Source organism: Neoarius graeffei, chromosome 8 (genome assembly GCF_027579695.1).
Source record: "Neoarius graeffei isolate fNeoGra1 chromosome 8, fNeoGra1.pri, whole genome shotgun sequence".
Classification (NCBI taxonomy): Eukaryota; Metazoa; Chordata; class Actinopteri; order Siluriformes; family Ariidae; genus Neoarius; species Neoarius graeffei.
In genome coordinates this window covers 50,122,878-50,144,322 of record NC_083576.1, presented here as the reverse complement: position 1 = coordinate 50,144,322, position 21,445 = coordinate 50,122,878, and the positions used below count along the sequence as shown (strand labels likewise).

The following is a 21,445-nucleotide window of genomic DNA, read 5'->3' as shown; positions in this document are numbered from 1 at the left end:
ATACTATTCTTAGCAATTACTAGTTTAACAAGAATAACCCTTATGAAAAAAATCATATACACATAACGAGAACATGTTATTTGCAAGTTCTGACATCACATCATGTGACATCATGTAAATTTACAGTATACGATCACCTGTTGTGCCTTGAAATTGCACATGATCCCAACTAAAGGTGTGACATCTTGCAGTTCATCACATCACACGCAACATGTAAACAATCACGTAAAGTAAAGGATGGTTTTGTTGGATTTGAATTGCTTCAGCTGGGTTGACACTGTACAACAAATAAGTTTACTACAGCTCATGCCAGATGACTCAATCAGTGAACACAATAGCAGAAACCACATGACAAATGCACACATACCATGTATTTTACAGTGGTGGTATTTATACTGGGTGATTGTCAAATCCAGTGTAAATGTAAATTATATTGCTATCATGAAAAGGCCAGCTTAGTCTGACCAGCTAGCAGGTGCAGAAACACAGGCCGAGCTGGTGCACCATCCTTGCCAGTTGGTAAGTGCATGCTGGTACAAAGGATAGGAAAGAATTCCTGGATTCTGAATTACCGCTATTTATGCTACACCATACACAAGTTATTTTCAAGAAAATAACACAACAGTAAAGCATTTAGGAAAAGATGTTAACATGTGTGGATCAGTTTAGTTACTAATAAGGAAGGTGCTGAATAACTTACCATCTGGCAAAGATGGTCTACCAGCTTGATCAGCTCAGTCTGTGTTTTGGCAGCTGGTCACAGCAAGTTGGATTTTTCAGCAAGGTAAACACCTTAGGCTGAAAAAAGAAATATTGACAACCTACTGGACAGCTGTCAGCTCTAATGATGTATACAATTTTATGGGGAAAATGGTTAATGAATATCTTCTTGAGGCAACAACTTTCGATTAAACTGTCACTATCCAGTGTTGGACGTATTGTTTCGCACAGGGGGGATAATGCTTCCAGGTCTTCTTGGGTGCAGGGATCTGGTAGATGTGAGCAAACTAGTAGATGTTGTAAGGTCTGTTCCTTTTCAGATAGGCAGCTGGTGTCATCATTCTCTCTATACCCCCACTTCACTAGATTGGTTTTGCAGCGGCCTACAGCAGTTCTCATACGGTTAAGACATGACCAGAAGGGCCATGCTTTGCTGGAGCCGGGGGAAGGGTTTCCTTAGGGCTGATGGACACCCTGTGTGGTGCTTGAGCAAGATGTTTGGTCCACAGGGACAGTCGCTGGTTGTGAGGGCTGTTGTTCAGTGGCTCAACAGAATGTATGAAGCTGTGCCTTGATTTCAGCCTCTTTCCCATTGGCACATGGTTGAAAATAGGGTGGCGAGGGTCACTTTCTTGTTTCAGTTTCTCTTTCTGGGATGCGACAGTCCTTCTAATGCTAGGGGGTGCGATGCCATACAGCAAGTAAAGGCAGGGCTGCCAACTTTTCGAAATTCCTTGGAGTGAGATTTTTTTTTCCGCACACCATGCAGTAAGTGGGAATTTTGTATTCAGTTTGATATTCACTTGTCCCCCTGCATTCTGGTGTTTTGTTTGTGGGTCGTCCAGTTGGAGATGGACGGGGGGGGGGGGGGGGGGGGGGGGGGGTTGAGATTTTGGATTTAGTAAATGTTCCTGCATTCTGGTGGATTTTTGGAGTGGCCTGCTGTGCCATACCTACATTCTTACACACCCTGACTTGCCAGGCCTTCAGCTTGTGGCCAACAAAAGCACCAAGTTTTGGCTTAAAAGCCCCCACACTAGAAAACTACAGATGACTGCCAATGTTCCTGTAGCCCTATAGACCTGTGTTTCAGATTTAAAGGCAAGTTCATGTTTGAAAATATTTCATCAGCTAAGCCTAAACACCTTCTGAATTGAAACTAAATGTTAAGTTTTTAATAACTGTTGCAAAAAATAAGATTGTCCCTCACTGACTATTCATTATGCATTTAAGGGCTTTCCCCACCACTGGGTTCAGCAGAAGATTGGCATGGGGAAAAATATCAACAGCAAAAGAACAAATAAAATGCTTAAACAGTAAGCAAAGTGTGCATGTGCTACAAGAAACATTAAAATGATTAAGTTTGAACAGTATTGAAACACAAAAAGCTGAACCTTGGCCATAGGTGGGAATGTGCACACAAAGTTGGGCTTAAAAATTTTGGTCATACTTAAATAAGCTATATTAATATATTTCTTATTAATTTATTTCTTATCTATGTTTCTTATTAGTAATAGAGCATTCGTCAGGGCCTGTTATCTGACAAATATTCTCTACCTGTCTTGCCCTCTTTGAAACCCTGTCTCCTCAGTATATTGTTCTCTATCTTTTTTTTTAATTATTCACAAGTTCTTTGATATTACAGGTGACCATGCTTTATTTACTTTAACTGAGCAATTACATACATCATAAATAATTAAAAATAAATACCCTGTAAATAAACAATAGGTATGGTGGCTAATGGCTCTTCTAGCATTTGTAATATTATCTCTTACTTGCTTTATTTTACAACATTTCCAGTATGGCTTCAAATAAAGTCATAAAGTATGATAACATACAGTAAACAAACTAAAAATGCGCCTTAATAAACGTGTGCTAAGGAGGTGCTCTCCCGTGCTGTTTGTTGGGGAAGATAGAGGCTGTGGCACGGCAGTAGGCCTATAATGATTTAGCATGCCTAGTACACAGCTCTCGATATGGCATTAAATATTCTCACAACACTTATAGGCTAAACGATTAAGAAACTTTATATAAGTTCATAATTACGCCAGTAACACCACACATTGGCGTGCATATGTACAAACCTGTCTGAGACACCCGTCTTCAACTCAGATACCTTCTTCTCTCTCCTCTTCCTCTAAATTGACGGTAGGCAATTATCCAACTTCCGGCGAGTGCAGCATCATTAGATGCACCACCTACCATAGGGGAGTGTGTACAGAAGGGAACAGCTCTCTGCCTGTTTAGCCGTGCGTAAGGTGTAATTGATCAATCGCAAGTGGTTGGCGCGACGCAATGGGTAGCCTAGATTAGATGGATAAACTAGATTTTTTTCTAGCATGAGAAATTGGAGGTATGGCATGTGAGCGTGTGAAGACAATCAAATGCGTGTGTCTCACGCTCATTGCGTGAGAGTTGGCAGCCCAGGTAAAGGTCATCTATCTTCATGGGTTTCATGCAGCCAGTGACAGCATGAGATTCCGAAACAGATGGATATGAAAGTGATTTTGGGAAACAGTCAATACAGACTGCCCATTTTTAGAACGAACTGGACAATTTCTCTCGGTGATCTCATTAACATTCATGTAACAAAGTGAAATTGGCCTCTTGCATGGCTTACAACATGGTGATATGGTTACTAACATTTTTCCCCCTCATTTTCTCCCCAATTTGGTCACCTGCCAATTCCCATCCACCAACCGGGTCTCTGGAATCAGACAACAGCTACAAAACGGGGAAAGTGAAGGTTAACATACTTTCTTTGAGACCAGCCAACCACATCTTTTCAAACTACTGCTCGTGATGTGTCAGAGTGTAAGACACTCGAAGGAAAGTGATGCCCTGCCCATGACTAGCTAGCATCACTGTGATTTACAGAGAACAAAGAGTCTGCCAGCCCTCCCACCCAGAGAGCATGGTTAGTTTTGCTATTTTGACTCCTGGCTAGAAATGACTGTGGTATTGTCAAGAATGAAACTTGCAAAGTTCTCCCAAAAATAGGGTGAAGGCTTCTCTGCGGTGCTACTTGGGAGCCCACAATTGACTAATTTTAACTTGTCTGGCCTGTTTCCCAAAATCATCACAGCACAAAGATAATCATTAAATGGTAGTGCAAGCAGCACAATAAACGCTCTCTCTCCTAGTTAAGATGATCTTTGCATTAAGAAGCTTTTGGGAAACACACCCCTGTTTATTCAATTCCACCACAAGACAAAACGTTTGTGGACACCCAACCATCACACCCATACAGGGGCGCCATTTGGGGGGGAGGGAGTTAGGATGATTCTAAGGGCCCAGCATTGACAGAGGGCCTTCAGAGGACAATATTATTACCATATGTAAGTTAATTTAATCAAAAATATCTTTAATAATTTTGTCTCTTAAAACGAGCAAATACAACAACCTTCTGGTTCGGTTTTACATTTTCTACAAAATTATTAGAATAGATAGTCTTTATATTTCACCCCTCTCCCTATTCATGACATGGTACAGTCTTGTGTAGGTGGAGCCAGAGCGTGACACCACATTAAGTTTGTTGCTTTCCAATCCAGCACTAACATTAGCTGTGCACGGTGGAAGCAGAATTGATGGTGAACCATCAGTAGATTGACACCATCCTGAAGAAGTTGGGTTACCAGAAATGTAAAGTAAGTGTGGGGGTGGGGGTGGGGGGATATTATATTCTTTCATAGAGCCCAAAATTTCTAGTGGCACCCCTGCATCTATATGTGCTTTTGAACATCCCATTCCAGATTTAGTTCTCCTTTATTGTTATAATAACCTCCACTCTCCTGGGATTTCTTTCCATTCAATTTGGGAGCATGGCTGTGGGGATTTGTGTCTTTTCAGCCACAAGAGCATAAGTGAGGTGAGGTCCTGATCACATTGTCAGGTGAGGAGTCAGGTGAGGCCTGGGGTACAGTCGGCATTCCAATTCATCCCAGAGGTGTTCAGTGGGGTTGAGTTAAGGGATCTGTGCAGTTGTTCCACTCCAATCTGGGCAAACCATGTCTTCCTGGACCTCACTTTGTGCACAGTGGTATTATTATGCTGAAACAGATTTGGACCCCTTAGTTCCAGTGAAGGGAAACTGTAATTCTAAAGCATAATAAAGAGATCCTACACAACTGTGTGCGTCCAACTTTGTGGCAACAGCTTGGAGAAAACCCAAATATGGGTGTGGGTGTCATAGTCCACAAATTTTTAGTCATGTAGTGCAAGTATGTTATTCATATCCCATACGACATGTTAAGCAGAGGCCAAGAAGAAGAAGCCAAGAGGCCTTTATTTGTCACACATATACTCAAGCACACAGTGAAATTTCACCCATCTAAAACAGTGAACACACACACACACACACACAAGTGAACAATGAGCACACACATACCCAAAGCAGTGGACAGCTATGTTACAGTGCCCAAGGAGCAGTTGTGGGTTAGGTGCCTTGCTCAAGGGCACTTCAGCCCAACCTCAGGCCATGGCTGCCCCATGTTAACTTAACCACGTCTTTGGACTGTGGGGGAAACCGGAGTCCCTGGAGGAAACCCACGCAGACATGGGGAAAACATGCAAACTCCACACAGAAAGGCTCCCTTCGGTCACTGGGCTCGAACCCAGAATCTTCTTGCTGTGAGGTGACAGTGCTAACCACTACACCACCGTGCTGCCCCAAGCAAGGCAGATTGTTAGTTACACACATCACCATAGCTTTATGAACAGTGGATTACAGCTGAAGGACTAAGCCAGTAGTGTGCACACATGCTGAGACCTTCAACAAAGTCACAAAATGATAATATCATGCAGTATGAGATATAAATATTGCTGTCAAATGGCTAACTGTCCCTGGAACATTCTCATCACTTTGTGCTGAAGTGATAAATTTACAGAATAACATGGTAAGATAAAGTATAATCTCATGTGTGCCTCATTCTATACCTTTATTGTCCAAGTGTAACCACTGTAGTTTTGAATTTTTGACAGTCACATATTTTAAACAATTGCCCTTAGACTTCCATTAAAAATGACTGCAAGTAAACAGGTTTTCTGTAGTTTTCTCCTTACCAGGAAATGTGTAAACAAGTGTCAGTGGTAATAGCACATGTGCTACAGATGGTGATGTAGTGCGGCTACAGTTATCGACACCTTAACGATCTTTTGGCCGTTGCAAAAGTAGAAGACTTTCAATACGTAAATTGTGCATGAATAATTACTCAAACTTCCACTGGAAAAAAATGAGTTGATTCCTGATTACTTAGCGTATCAGATCACATGACACCTTTCCACAATTATTGACACCTTTGTCCACAATTATCGACATCCAGATGATTATTTATTTTAAAAAAATCAGTATGTGGTATTAAGTTAACAAAACATAGTTTTTATTTAAAATGTGTTTTACATAGACTTATATCGAGTACAAAATATCTTTTATATAAATATATCGATGTTGGTGCTTAAGTAAATGAGGAAGTAATTCTAATGTTTGTAAACAAATTAACTGATAATGTTTAACCTGTGACAGAAAATCTTTTTGTTCCACTTTAAGTATTTTTGTAGATCACATTTTGTTAATCATTCGTTGTTGTTTGTATTAATTTCTAGTTTTGTAGTTTACCAATAAATGTCAACAGGCGATTGACATTGTAACCACATGAAAATCCAGGTCAAAGGTCGCATGTCATTCCTCGAACCAAAATATAAAATGTCTACTGATATTGTAATATGTGGTAGATATTTACAACAAACTGAAACACCCCCCCCCCAAAAAAAAATCTGAATGGAATAGAAAAATCTGAATATTTCAAGCAATGTAATTTTTTATATGCTAGGAGTTTAATTCTGGTCTAATTCTATTTACTGCAATAGGATTCCAAATACTCTATAAGCATTCCATTCTGTTATGAATCAGAAAAAAAATCACAACACTTATTTTTTTTTTTTAAAGTACTTCATCGACTTCAACAATGTTAAACAAAGATCGATCCATAACAGTTGTAAATATCACTTAATTCCACAGGGTGTCGATAATGGTGGACACCGGTGAAAATTATCACTATTATCGACACCTCAAGTGACTTCTCAAACACGCGTTTAGATACAAAATGGCGACTGTCAAATGAAAGCGTAAGAAACAAAGTCGGTTTCGACAAGGACATCATGAAATATCGGTGAATTTGAGAAGTAAAAACATGTCCATGATCTTTCCACCATGCTTACCTGCGATGATAACGTCCGGGTTTTCCCTCAAATTGCTGATCGTGATAAAAAAAAATTCCATCTCCGGTAACGAGCTATGTCATCAAAGTGTGAGGGGGGGTCTTCCAGTTGATTAATTAACCAATAATAACTGTTGTAACTGAAACTCGCCTTTGTAAAAAAAATTGTATTCGTAAATCTGAAAAAGTGTCGATAATTATGGACTGTCGATAATTGGAGCCGCTGCTCTAGTGCACTTTTGATGGCTATTGGTGAGACAGAAAAAATACCACTGTATTCCTTTAAATACGCTGCTAGCCAGATCCTTCACAAGCCTGAAACAACAGCCAGTGCTCCTTGCCGAAAGTCTTGATTAGAGAGGTACAAGGAAACATCCAACTAGCAAATATGGCCAGTTGCTCTGCACACTACTTGCTTTTCTCTGGTGAAGAAGTGCTGTAACATTAATCTTTCTGGTGTTTATTATCTCCAGGAGCCGGCTGCCTCCAACGGCCTGGCCACTGGTCTAATTGGAGATGGTGCCAAAAAAATGCTGCTTTATAAATCAACCCCCACATCCTGACATTAGTCTTCCTGAGGACAAGTGCATCAGTACTGTACACCAGACCTGCAACTACATGGCCTTCACCCAAAAGAAGAGGTGAGAAGTATTAAGAACTAGTACAACCCTGATTCCAAAAAAGTTGGGACAAAGTACAAATTGTAAATAAAAATGGAATGCAATGATGTGGAAGTTTCAAAATTCCATATTTTATTCAGAATAGAACATAGATGACATATCAAATGTTTAAACTGAGGAAATGTATCATTTAAAGAGAAAAATTAGGTGATTTTAAATTTCATGACAACACCACATCTCAAAAAAGTTGGGACAAAGCCATGTTTACCACTGTGAGACATCCCCTTTTCTCTTTACAACAGTCTGTAAACGTCTGGGGACTGAGGAGACAAGTTGCTCAAGTTTAGGGACAGGAATGTTAACCCATTCTTGTCTAATGTAGGATTCTAGTTGCTCAACTGTCTTAGGTCTTTTTTGTCATATCTTCTGTTTTATGATGCGCCAAATGTTTTCTATGGGTGAGAGATCTGGACTGCAGGCTGGCCAGTTCAGTACCTGAACCCTTCTTCTACGCAGCCATGATGCTGTAATTGATGCAGTATGTGGTTTGGCATTGTCATGTTGGAAAATGCAAGGTCTTCCCTGAAAGAGACGTCGTCTGGATGGGAGCATATGTTGCTCTAGAACCTGGATATACCTTTCAGCATTGATGGTGTCTTTCCAGATGTGTAAGCTGCCCATGCCACACGCACTAATGCAACCCCATACCATCAGAGATGCAGGCTTCTGAACTGAGCGCTGATAACAACTTGGGTCATCCTTATCCTCTTTAGTCCGAATGACACGGCGTCCCTGATTTCCATAAAGAACTTCAAATTTTGATTCGTCTGACCACAGAACAGTTTTCCACTTTGCCACAGTCCATTTTAAATGAGCCTTGGCCCAGAGAAGACGTCTGCACTTCTGGATCATGTTTAGATACGGCTTCTTCTTTGAACTATAGAGTTTTAGCTGGCAACGGCGGATGGCATGGTGAATTGTGTTCACAGATAATGTTCTCTGGAAATATTCCTGAGCTCATTTTGTGATTTTCAATACAGAAGCATGCCTGTATGTGATGCAGTGCCGTCTAAGGGCCCGAAGATCACGGGCACCCAGTATGGTTTTCCGGCCTTGACCCTTACGCACAGAGATTCTTCCAGATTCTCTGAATCTTTTGATGATATTATGCACTGTAGATGATGATATGTTCAAACTCTTTGCAGTTTTACACTGTCGAACTCCTTTCTGATATTGCTCCACTATTTGTCGGCGCAGAATTAGGGGGATTGGTGATCCTCTTCCCATCTTTACTTCTGAGAGCCGCTGCCACTCCAAGATGCTCTTTTTATACCCAGTCATGTTAATGACCTATTGCCAATTGACCTAATGAGTTGCAATTTGGTCCTCCAGCTGTTCCTTTTTTGTACCTTTAACTTTTCCAGCCTCTTATTGCCCCTGTCCCAACTTTTTTGAGATGCGTTGCTGTCATGAAATTTCAAATGAGCCAATATTTGGCATGAAATTTCAAAATGTCTCACTTTCGACATTTGATATGTTGTCTATGTTCTATTGTGAATACAATATCAGTTTTTGAGATTTGTAAATTATTGCATTCCGTTTTTATTTACAATTTGTACTTTGTCCCAACTTTTTTGGAATCGGGGTTGTACAAAGTACAGTATTTGGAACATGATTTATACTCCAGGGTGGCACAGTGGTGTAGTGGTTAGCGCTGTCGCCTCACAGCAAGAAGGTCCGGGTTCGAGCCCAGTGGCTGACGGGGCCTTTCTGTGTGGAGTTTGCATGTTCTCCCCGTGTCTGCGTGGGTTTCCTCCGGGTGCTCCGTTTTCCTCCACAGTCCAAAGACATGCAGGTTAGGCTAATTGGTGGCTCTAAATTGACCGTAGGTGTGAATGTGAGTGTGAATGGTTGTGTGTCAGCCCTGCGATGACCTGGCGACTTGTCCAGGGTGTACCCTGCCTCTCGCCCACAGTCAGCTGGGATAGGCTCCAGCTTGCCCACAACCCTGCACAGGATAAGCAGCTACAGATAATGGATGGATGGATTTATACTCCTGTGTGTCTGCATCAATCTCGCTAATCTTGCTTTGCTGGCTACAGGTCTTCTTTGATGCATTAGCACTACTGTGACACTGCACGTCAATCATTCCCTTCACCTTTTCCTTTTTCCATATAGAGCTGCCAACTCTGCTGTCATGACTAGTCGTTTAATGGTAAAGATGTGTATGTGCTACTGTCCACATTACATAACTCACAACCTCAGGATTCAAGAATGATTCAAAGGCAAGAGCTTCAGCAGCTATTAAGTGATGTAATTTAAAAAGTTTGGAGTGATGCAGTTCCGATTATTGACGCCCTCTGAAATGGCCTAGGGCTACAATTACACTGTTTGTTAATTGCCACACATGAGAGGCACTTATCAACACCCCCTCTCATGCCTAAAATACTTTCTGCTACTGTTGCCTGCCTAGATTGAGTGGCTCTCACAGTAGGGTTGATGGCCAGTGTTAATTGCAACAGTATGAATAATTTAGCTTGGTACTGGCTGGATGAGATGAAAAAGCCCACAGTCAGTCAATATGACCGCTTCATCTGAGAAGCCAAGGTGATCCCTAAGGCAAAGACGTGGAAGATCCTGGGTTAGATACAAAAGGCTTTAAAATTGCTGGTTCACAGTGGAATTGAATTTTAGCCTCCAGGGTTTTTCTCTAGTGTGCTTATTCAGCTCCTTCCTTCCTACTAAATGACACTAATGGTATCTGTGTTTCATGGGGTGCAGTTAGTCCATTTTTAGACCATGTTTAATTTTATTGCACTCATGGTGTACCCATGAGTGGTGTTGATGGAAATTTTTAATTTTCAGAAAAAAAAGGAATGGAGAAGAAAATGCTTATACGCTAATGATTATAATAGGGAAAAGTGAACACAGCTCAATATAACCAACCTCATTTCTGAATTTTGTAATCAGCTCATTACCAATATCAGAACTATAATTAGAAGACTGCACGATTATTTTTTGAGATGTGAATTGAAGTTACAAGCCTGCCATCTATTGGAGGACAAATGCATTTAATACATTCAGAAAATACTAGAAGCTGGGTCAGAAGCTACAGCACATTATTATTATTATTATTATTATTATTAAGTGGCACAGGAAGAAAAACATTAATTTTATCTTTTTTTAATATATATATTTAAAGCTGTCCTGCCTTTCAGATTTTTCATAAAAATAATTTTCCCCGACACCTAGTTATTTCTGTTTGATGGACCGAAAGCTACTCAATTTGAATCACAGAATTCCAATTTTATTAGGTTTTTTTTTAATCAAACAATTAAGGAATTTAGGGCCACGTGGCCTTAAATTCGCCGCTATTTTTTCTTGCTTCACTGTGACCCAATTCAAGATACTAAGTCATGCATCATGTGGTGAGCTTTCCCTGTCTGTGCAAGGCATTGTGGGATACAAGTTTGAAACAGGAGAGAACAATGGCAGATGCGAGTGTGTGAATGAAACGTGAAAGACTGATTACAGTAACAGAAAGTGAGAAGAAAAGACGTTATTTTGTGAAGGAAAGGAAACGCAGGACCAAACTAATAAATATCAGTGATCAGCGAGCACCTCGGTGTGATCAGCTGCTCGTTTAGAGACAGAATGATGTAACGGTCAGTGCATGGCCAAGGTAAGCCTGTCAGTGGATGCACTAATGCAACACTGGATGCCAGCTGCTGTAAAACCCAAAAGATGAAGACAACGACAACTAAGGTAAACCTGCGCATGCACACATGGACTTCCTCTGTCTTCTTGACTGCGCGAAGCGAGTGATTTCATGTACATTATTTGCTAGGGAATCCCTCCAATTAAATAACTTCCCAGCCACAGAATGGCCTGTTGGGTTTTTTTTTTTTTAGATGTTACAGAAATAAACATACATCACAATGACCAAATTTCAGAGGGAACTAAATTTCACAGATTTTATGAAATCGAAAGGCTGTCTACTTTTAGTGTAGATTGAACATGGCTTACTAGAAGCATTTGCATGTTGGCTAACTGTTCAAAATACTCAGATTAACAGTCATATACTTGGATAACCCCCCCCCCCCAACAGCTAATTTTACATCTGTTTTCAGCAAATTTAAATTATAATCCCCTATTTTATGTAATGGATTGTGAATAAATATCTCTCTTTCTCTGACTCTCACACACACACACACACACACAAATGCAAAACTCAGTGGGTAGAGCAAACATGCTATTGCACTTTGGAGTGCTGGCTCAGGTCATTTACCCTCTGACCGTAGTGTGGAATAAATTTGCTCTCCGCAGGCATGGCTGCATTCTCCATTCTTTTCCTCTGTTGTGTTTTGCTCCAGCACAAGCTGCAGATCTCTGCAGGTAAGCCATTTAGGCTACATCCACACGACAACGGCAACGAGATGTTATTTAAAAAAATATCACGTCCACATGGGCAACGATCTAGGACAATGGAAGACAAAAGCATGCGATCTAAATGCCTCTTGGCTTTCTTGTCCATAAATAACAATACATACAATGATGCTTTAAAGACTAGTAATGGAAGAATAAGTGCCTACTGTAAGTATGTTTTCAGAGTATGGTGCTTAGTCTTAATCACTTCAAGACTCTCTATATCTGCCCAGGGCCAGTGTTTTTGGATAAGTGGGAAGCAGATACTGTTTTGCAGAGGTCCAGGCGTGCAAACACAGGTGTCTTTGAGGAGATTTTTGAAGGGGATTTGGAAAGTGAGTGCATGGAGGAGAAGTGCAACATCGAAGAGGCCAGAGAAGTCTTCGAAAATAACGAGAAAACCGTGAGCAACAGAACAACAGTAGTACACACATCTCAGAACTCTTGCCAATCATTGTAAGTTTTACAGCACAGGTGTGACATGACTAAACTCATGAGATTGTTGTGGGTTTTACAGATGGAGTTTTGGTCACATTATGCTTGTAAGTTATTCTTAATTGTTGACTGCATCTTAAAGTTGTTTATGTCTTGAATATAGAGAATTTTAATACATTTGGTGGATTTTTCAAGTAAACTTTGCCACATACACACTGGCTGGATCTCAAGAAATACTTCCATGTTTTAGGGAACCAGTGTAAAGAAACACCATGTAAAAACCAGGGCACATGTGAGCACCAAAAGAGCAAGTATATATGTCACTGCCAACCAGGTTTCACTGGACAGAACTGTGAAATAGGTGAGAAAAAAAAAAGGACTAAAGGCCTATTTGAAAACAGCACAATGTTCATAATTTCCCAATGTGACCAATGTTTATTTACACTGCCTAGTGACTGCCAGGGACTGTGATGTTAATAACGGAGGCTGCATGCATTTCTGTTCCACATTGGAGATTTATGGTGTAGTCTGTTCCTGCGCTACTGGGTACAAACTGGTGGAGGTCGTCAAATGTATCCCTGATGGTAATCTTCAAGTATATGCATTCCCCCCCACCCCCAAGAATGCCATCATCGAAGGTTAAAACCTTCAACTCATGCTACTAAACCTAAAACATTTCTTTTTGTGTGTGTGTTTGCAGTGACGTTCCCCTGTGGTGTGAAAAGGATCAATGTGAGGTCTTTTAGTGCCAACTTGTCTAACAGAATAAAAGCTGACAGAAACGTTACACACCAAAGTGTTCCCATCACCAACCAAACCATAAGCCAAAAGAAGGACAAACTCTCACGTTCTCGTTCAAAACTACCCATGTGGTTCAATAACACCACAGAGAGTCTCAACAACAGGATTCGCATCATTGGTGGAGACACAGCATCGTTTGGAGACGTTCCCTGGCAGGTACAGAGAGAGTCTGGGCAATTTCACAAGAGCTGACAGCTCATGAGCTTTCATTGTTGTTGGAATAAGCAGTTAAAATCCAGCATAAGATGTCGTTTGGACATTGTATAAGCATGGCTTTGTTGATCGGTGTACTGTAGGTGGCGTTGGTGCTGCGTAAGACACAGCAGGTGTTCTGTGGAGGTTCTATTCTAAGTAAGCAGTGGGTCATAACTGCAGCACACTGTATAGAAGAGAGCAAGCAGATAGAATTCTTCATCAGAGTAGGTAAGACTCCGGGCTAACAGCAACAACAAACACAGTGTCTTGCAAAACTATTCATCCCCTTTGTGTTTGTCTTGTTTTGTTGCATTACAAGCTGGAATTAAAATGGATTTTTACGGGGTTAGCATCATTTGATTTACACAACATGCCTACCATTTTAAAGGTGAAAATTGTTGTTTTATTGTGACACAAACAATAATTAAGATAAAAAAAAAACAGAAATCTGGAGTGTGCATAGGCATTCACCCTCCCACCCAAAGTCAATACTTTGTAGAGCCACCTTTTGCTGCAATTACAGCTGCAAGTCTCTTGGGGTATGTCTCTATTAGTTTAGCACATCTAACCACTGGGATTTTTGCCCATTCCTCAAGGCAAAACTGTTCCAACTCCTTCAAGTTAGATGCGTTGCGTTATGCCACAGATTCTCAATTGGATTGAGGTCTGGGCTTTGATTAGGCCAGGGCTTTTCAAAGTGTGGGGTGCGCCTCCCCTAGGGGGTGCCAGAGTTCTTCGGGGGGGCGCAACATGAGGAAAAATAAACCAGAATAAGTTACTATTGCGGACATTTAGCGAACTTCAGCTAGCCTTTGCCAGAGACAAAATGGATCCATTTTTAGTACCTAAAGCTACAGTGAGTGAGGAGACAGAGTCTGGGCCAAGCAAAAAAAAGAAGGAAGTATGACCACGATTATTTAAAGTTTGGATCTTCATGGACTGGATCTGAAGATGCTCCACTGCCACAGTGTGTTGTCTGCCAAGAGGTGCTAGCTAATGATGCTATGAGATGTTTAAAATGTGTAAAACAAGATTTTTTTTAAAAAAAAAGCACAGATGTTTAAAATGTGTAAAAGAAAAAATGAGGTTTCAAAAAGCACAGATGTTTAAAATGTGTAAAAGAAAAAAATGTGTACAACAACCATTTTTTTTTAATACGAATGGAACATTAAGTATAGCAACAACAAAAATTGTAAGGAGGGGGCGCTGTTGTTTATTTGCTCTCTGAGGGGGGGCTGACTCCCCCACACTTTGAAAACCCCTGAATTAGGCCATTCTAAGACATTTAAATGTTTCCCTTTAAACCACTCCAGTGTAGCTTTAGCAGCATGTTTAGGGTCATTGCCCTGCTGGTACTTGAACCTTCATCCCAGTCTCTAACCTCTGGCTGACTCAAACAGATTTTCCTCCAGAATTGCCCTGTATTTAGTACCATCCATCTTTCCTGTCCCTGCAGATGAAAAATATCCCCACAGCATGATGCTGCCACCACCATGCTTCATTGTAGGAATGGTGTTCTCAGGGTGGTTTGTGCCACACATGGCATTTCCCATGATGGCCAAAAAAATCAATGTTCGTTTCATTTGACCAGAGAATCTTTTTCCATGTGTTTGGGGAGTCTGCCACATGCTGTTGGGCAAACTCCAAACGTTTTCTTAAGTAATGGCTTTTTTTCCGGCCACTCTTCCATAAAGCCCCGCTCTGTGGAGTGTACAACTTAGTGGTCCTATGGACAGATACTCTCATTTCCACTGTGGATCTTTATATCTCCTTCAGTGTTATCTTTGGTGTCTTTGTTGCATCTCTGATTAATGCCCTCCTTGCCCAGTCTGTGAGTTTTGGTGGGTGGCCTTCTCGTCAGGTTTGTAGTGGTGCCATGTTCCTTCCATTTTGCCATACTGGTTTTAATGGTGCTTCCTAGGATATTCAAAGTTTGGGATTTTTTTTATAACCCATTCCTGATCTATACTTCTCCACAACTTTGTCTCTGACCTGTTTGGAGGCTCCTTGGTTTTCATGTTGCTTGCTTTGTAGTGTTGCAGAGTCAGGGTTCTTCCAGAACAGGTTGATTTATACAGACATCATGTGACAGATCATGTGACACTTTGATTGCACACAGGTGGATCTTAATCAACTGATTATGTGACTTATGAAGTGAATTGGTTGGACCAGCTCTTATTTAGGGGTTTCATACAAAAGGGGGTGAATACCTATGCACACTCCAGATTTCTGTTTTTTTCATCTTAATTATCGTTTGTGTCACAATAAAACAACAATTTTCACCTTTAAAGTGGCAGACATGTTGTGTAAATCAAATGGTGCTAACCCTCCAAAAATCCATTTTAATTCCAGCTTGTAATGCGACAAAACAGGACAAACACCAAGGGGGATGAATACTTTTGCAAGACAACATGTGTGTCATTTAGTATTTATAGCACCATTTTCAAACCTGGTCACTCTGAAAGTACATTTAAAAGTACTAATCCATCTCCGACAAGGTTATAAACAAAAGGTTTAAATATAGAGGGCTTTACTACTTTCATTGAGCACTTTATTAGGAACACCATACCGATACTGGTTAGGGCTTCTCTTTGCTCTCAAAACAGCCTTCATTCTTCAAGGCACAGATTCCACAAGATGTTGGAAACCTCAGTAATCCTTTGAGATTCTGGTCCATGTCACACAATTCCTGCAGATTTTTCAGGTGCACTTTTATGCTGCGAATCTCCCGTTGTACCACACCCCAGCGGCGTTCCTGGATTCAGATCCGGTGAGTGGGACGGCCACTGAAGGTCACTGAGCTCATTGTCATGTTCATGAAACTGGTTTGAGACAATTTTTGCTTTGTGACATAGTACACTATCATGCTGGAAGTAGCCATTAGAACAGGGGTCATCAAACTACGGCCCGCGGGCCGACTCCGGCCCGCCACCCCCCACCACTTGAACCGGCCCTATGAGGCAATCCCCAAAAGTGGTCATGGCCTATTTTTTTAAATTGCTTTTTGGCAAATAACAACATGTCTGCATCTTGTATTTTGTTGATTTTATCAATTAAAATTGATATTTAGTTATAAAATGAACTTTTCATATTTTCCGAATTTTCGTCATATGCTCGCGATCAAGCAGTGACAGGCAGCGCATGCGCAGAGAACTGTCAGTGTTCAGGACAGCAAAATGGCTAGCGGTCAGCGAAAAGTTGACAGAGAGTGCAGAGTTTTTAAAGAACAGTGGACCACCGATTATTTTTTCGTTCAGTGTAAGGACCGTGCAGTTTGTCTTGTATGTAAAGAAAGTGTGTCGGTTTTCAAAGAATATAATCTGCGTCGTCACTGCGAAACCCGCCACAAAGAGTATGCTAGTTTGTGAGGGCAAACAAGAGAAGACAGGATTCGGAGGATGAAATGCGGACTGGCTGCACAACAGAATGTATTCCTTTGCCAAACCCAGATCAATCAGGCTGCTGTCCGAGCTAGCTATAAGGTAGCTCACCTACTAGCTACCCATGGAAAGCCGTTTACTGATGGGGACTTTGTTAAAGTATGCATGCTTGCTGTGGCCGAGGAGGTGTGTCCCGACAAGAAGGATGCGCTCAACGCGGTGAGTCTCTCTGCGACTACTATGACCAGGCGAACCGAAGATTTGGGGGACAACGTGTATGACCAGCTAAATGAGAAAGCGTCAGAATTCGAGTTTTTTGCTTTGGCCATGGATGAGAGCAATGACGTGTAGGACACAGCACAACTGCTGTGATCTATTGCTCATATTATTATAATTTCACTGTTTTTTTAATGTATTTTATAGGCCTATTTATTTGACCTTTATTAAGTGCTGCACACAATTATTAATAATATCAACAGGCCTACCTACAATTTATCATTTTCCACTCACCTTTGCCAGTGTCAATCACCTCAACTAGGCAGAGGTTTCTTACCTTGACAGCTTTGATGTTATTTTTATTAGAAAATAAATAAATGGAATATCTGTGGTATTTCAAATTACAACCCTGATTCCAAAAAAGTTGGGACAAAGTACAAATTGTAAATAAAAACGGAATGCAATGATGTGGAAGTTTCAAAATGCCATATTTTATTCAGAATAGAACATAGATGACATATCAAATGTTTAAACTGAGAAAATGTATCATTTAAAGAGAAAAATTAGGTGATTTTAAATTTCATGACGACAACACATCTCAAAAAAGTTGGGACAAGGCCATGTTTCCTACTGTGAGACATCCCCTTTTCTCTTTACAACAGTCTGTAAACGTCTGGGGACTGAGGAGACAAGTTGCTCAAGTTTAGGGATAGGAATGTTAACCCATTCTTGTCTAATGTAGGATTCTAGTTGCTCAACTGTCTTAGGTCTTTTTTGTCGTATCTTCCGTTTTATGATGCACCAAATGTTTTCTATGGGTGAAAGATCTGGACTGCAGGCTGGCCAGTTCAGTACCCGGACCCTTCTTCTACGCAGCCATGATGCTGTAATTGATGCAGTATGTGGTTTGGCATTGTCATGTTGGAAAATGCAAGGTCTTCCCTGAAAGAGACGTCGTCTGGACGGGAGCATATGTTGCTCTAGAACCTGGATATACCTTTCAGCATTGATGGTGTCTTTCCAGATGTGTAAGCTGCCCATGCCACACGCACTAATGCAACCCCATACCATCAGAGATGCAGGCTTCTCAACTGAGCGCTGATAACAACTTGGGTCGTCCTTCTCCTCTTTAGTCCGAATGGCACGGCGTCCCTGATTTCCATAAAGAACTTCAAATTTTGATTCGTCTGACCACAGAACAGTTTTCCACTTTGCCACAGTCCATTTTAAATGAGCCTTGGCCCAGAGAAGACGTCTGCGCTTCTGGATCATGTTTAGATACGGCTTCTTCTTTGAACTATAGAGTTTTAGCTGGCGACGGCGGATGGCACGGTGAATTGTGTTCACAGATAATGTTCTCTGGAAATATTCCTGAGCCCATTTTGTGATTTCCAATACAGAAGCATGCCTGTATGTGATGCAGTGCCGTCTAAGGGCCCGAAGATCACAGGCACCCAGTATGGTTTTCCGGCCTTGACCCTTACGCACAGAGATTCTTCCAGATTCTCTGAATCTTTTGATGATATTATGCACTGTAGATGATATGTTCAAACTCTTTGCAATTTTACACTGTCGAACTCCTTTCTGATATTGCTCCACTATTTGTCGGCGCAGAATTAGGGGGATTGGTGATCCTCTTCCCATCTTTACTTCTGAGAGCCGCTGCCACTCCAAGATGCTCTTTTTATACCCAGTCATGTTAATAACCTATTGCCAATTGACCTAATGAGTTGCAGTTTGGTCCTCCAGCTGTTCCTTTTTTGTACCTTTAACTTTTCCAGCCTCTTATTGCCCCTGTCCCAACTTTTTTGAGATGTGTTGCTGTCATGAAATTTCAAATGAGCCAATATTTGGCATGAAATTTCAAAATGTCTCACTTTCGACATTTGATATGTTGTCTATGTTCTATTGTGAATACAGTATCAGTTTTTGAGATTTGTAAATTATTGCATTCCGTTTTTATTTACAATGTGTACTTTGTCCCAACTTTTTTGGAATCAGGGTTGTAAAACAAAGTGTGAAGACTCGATTACTACTTTTGCAAACCACTAGTAAAGATAAACAAATATGTGCCAGGAATCAAGTGTTGATATAGTAGTGGGGATATGGTAGTGGGGATATAGTAGTGTGGATATAGTAGTGGGGATGGCTGTGCCAGGCTAGTAATCTCTACTACACAATGAGGCCTGCTGGTGGTCATATTTGTCTGGGTCATACAATTCTATGTTATATAGCTGACCCGACCCCGGCCCCCCATCACAGTCAGGAACGACAATGTGGCCCCCAGAGAAAAAGGTTTGGTGACCCCTGCATTAGAAGATTGTAAACTGTGGCCATGAAGAGATGCACATGATCAGCAACAATACTCAAATATGCTGTGGCATTCAAACGGTGATTGATTTGTATTAACGTGCCCAAAGTGTGCCAAGAAAAACAAACATTCCCCACATCTTTACACCGCCTCCACCAGCCTGGACCATTGACACAAGGCAGGTTGGGTCCATGGATTCATGTTGTTGGTGACAAATTCTGACCCTATCATCTGTGTGCCTCAGCAGAAATCGAGATTCATCAAATCAGGATACATTTTTCCAGTCTTCAGCTGTCCAGTTTTGTTGAGCCTGTGCCCAGTGCAGCCTCAGCTTTCTGTTCCTGGCTGACAGAAATGGAGCCCGACATGGTCGTCTGCCCTTGTAGCCCATCTGCCACAAGATTCGACGTGATGTGGATTCTGAGATGCTTTTCTGCCCACCACAATTGTACAGAGTGGTTAATGGAGTTACTGTAGTCTTTCTGCAAACCCAAACCAGTCTGGCGATTCTCTACTGACCTCTCTCATAAACAAGGTGTTTTTCTGTCTGTGGAACTGCGGCTCACTGGATGCTTTTTCTTTATTGCACCATTCTGAGTAAACTCTAGAGACTTGGACATGAAAATCCCAGGAGTTCAGCAGTTATAGAAATACAAAGCAGCCCATCTGGCACCAACAAACATACAAATGTCAGAATCTTTGAGATCACATTTTTTTTTTTTACTCATTCTGATGGTTGATGTGAACATTACCTGAAACTGCTGGCCATATCGGAATGATTTTATGCATTGCACCGCTGGCAAAAGATGAGCTGGTTAGATAACTGCATGAAGGAGTAGGTGTTCCTAATAAAGTGCTCACAGAGTGTCGCTCTTACTGTTGGCTTAATGATTCATCACTTATGTCTAAATTAAATATAGTTCAAACGATCAAAGTCATTTGCATTGTGACAAATCCAATACTGTTCTGTCACACAGGTGAGCACAATGTCTACAAGAAAGAGGGCACAGAGCAGGATCTAGAAGTGGAGAAATCCATAATGCACCCGCGTTATGACCCAGCCACCAGCTTTTACAACCATGACATTGCTCTTGTGCGCCTACGCAGCGCCATCGTTTTCACTGACGACGTGCGGTCCATCTGCCTCGGGCCCAGCAGCTTTAGCAAGACCCTGCTTCAGTCTGGCACACTAGCCACCATTAGTGGTTGGGGCCGGCTGCATTTTAATGGGCGAACTGCAGAGACCCTTCAGGTAGCTGAAGTGCCCTATGTGGATAGAAGCGATTGTAAGGAGAGCAGCAGTGAACGAATCACACACTACATGTTCTGCGCTGGCTATCAGGATGCATCAAAGGACTCGTGCCAGGGGGATAGTGGGGGACCCCATGCTAACCAGTATAATGGACTTTGGTTCCTTACTGGCATTGTTAGCTGGGGAGAGGAATGCGCCAAGAAGGGAAAGTATGGCATATACACACAAGTAGGCAACTACTACAAATGGATACAGTATGTTATGGGGATCACCAAAAGCATGCCATCTGAGGATGTTGAGTTTTAATTTGGAGAATTTTGTCTCTCAGGATTGATTACTACTATTATTTTAACACTTGGGTTTTCTTTTACTACTAAGCAGTAATATCAAGATGTTGGTCAACGCGAGGTAACTATTGTTTGAGCTCAGTACAGCTATCGAGTGTTCGATTCTTTTGTTGACTGTGTCAGAGACGAAAACAAGTACATTTCCATATAATCCATCCATCACGTTTAAATCTTAATGCTGAAGAGTCCGTGCACACAAAAAGTACAGCTCATGTTATGCTTCTTAAAGGAGTTTCGGCGGAGTTGTTGACAAATACAGTGCCCTCTACAATTATTGGCACCTCTTGTAAAGATTAGCAAAAAGGATTGGAAATAAATCCACCTTTTGATGAAGTCGCTTCATCTCACACTGAAAAAATGAGAAAAAACCCCAACCTTTAATTGAAATAAATTTATTCAGAGAAAAGCAAATCCCCAATCAGGAAATAATCATTTTCAACTAAAATAATTAAATAAATAACCACATGTACCATTATTATTGGCACCCCTGGAAATTATATTGAACATAACTGAAGCATGTTTCCCATT

The 21,445-nt window shown here is 41.2% G+C and overlaps 1 protein-coding gene across 1 annotated transcript; it reads left to right on the top strand.

The window, feature by feature from the left end:
- Positions 1-11,883: 11,883 nt before the first annotated feature.
- f9a (coagulation factor IXa) lies at positions 11,884-20,876 on the top strand. Its single transcript, XM_060926925.1, has 8 exons — positions 11,884-11,950; positions 12,214-12,383; positions 12,498-12,522; positions 12,666-12,776; positions 12,868-12,999; positions 13,116-13,372; positions 13,513-13,639; positions 20,296-20,876. The coding sequence occupies exons 1-8, from the start codon at positions 11,884-11,886 to the stop codon at positions 20,874-20,876; spliced, it is 1,470 nt and encodes a 489-aa protein (XP_060782908.1).
- Positions 20,877-21,445: the final 569 nt, after the last annotated feature.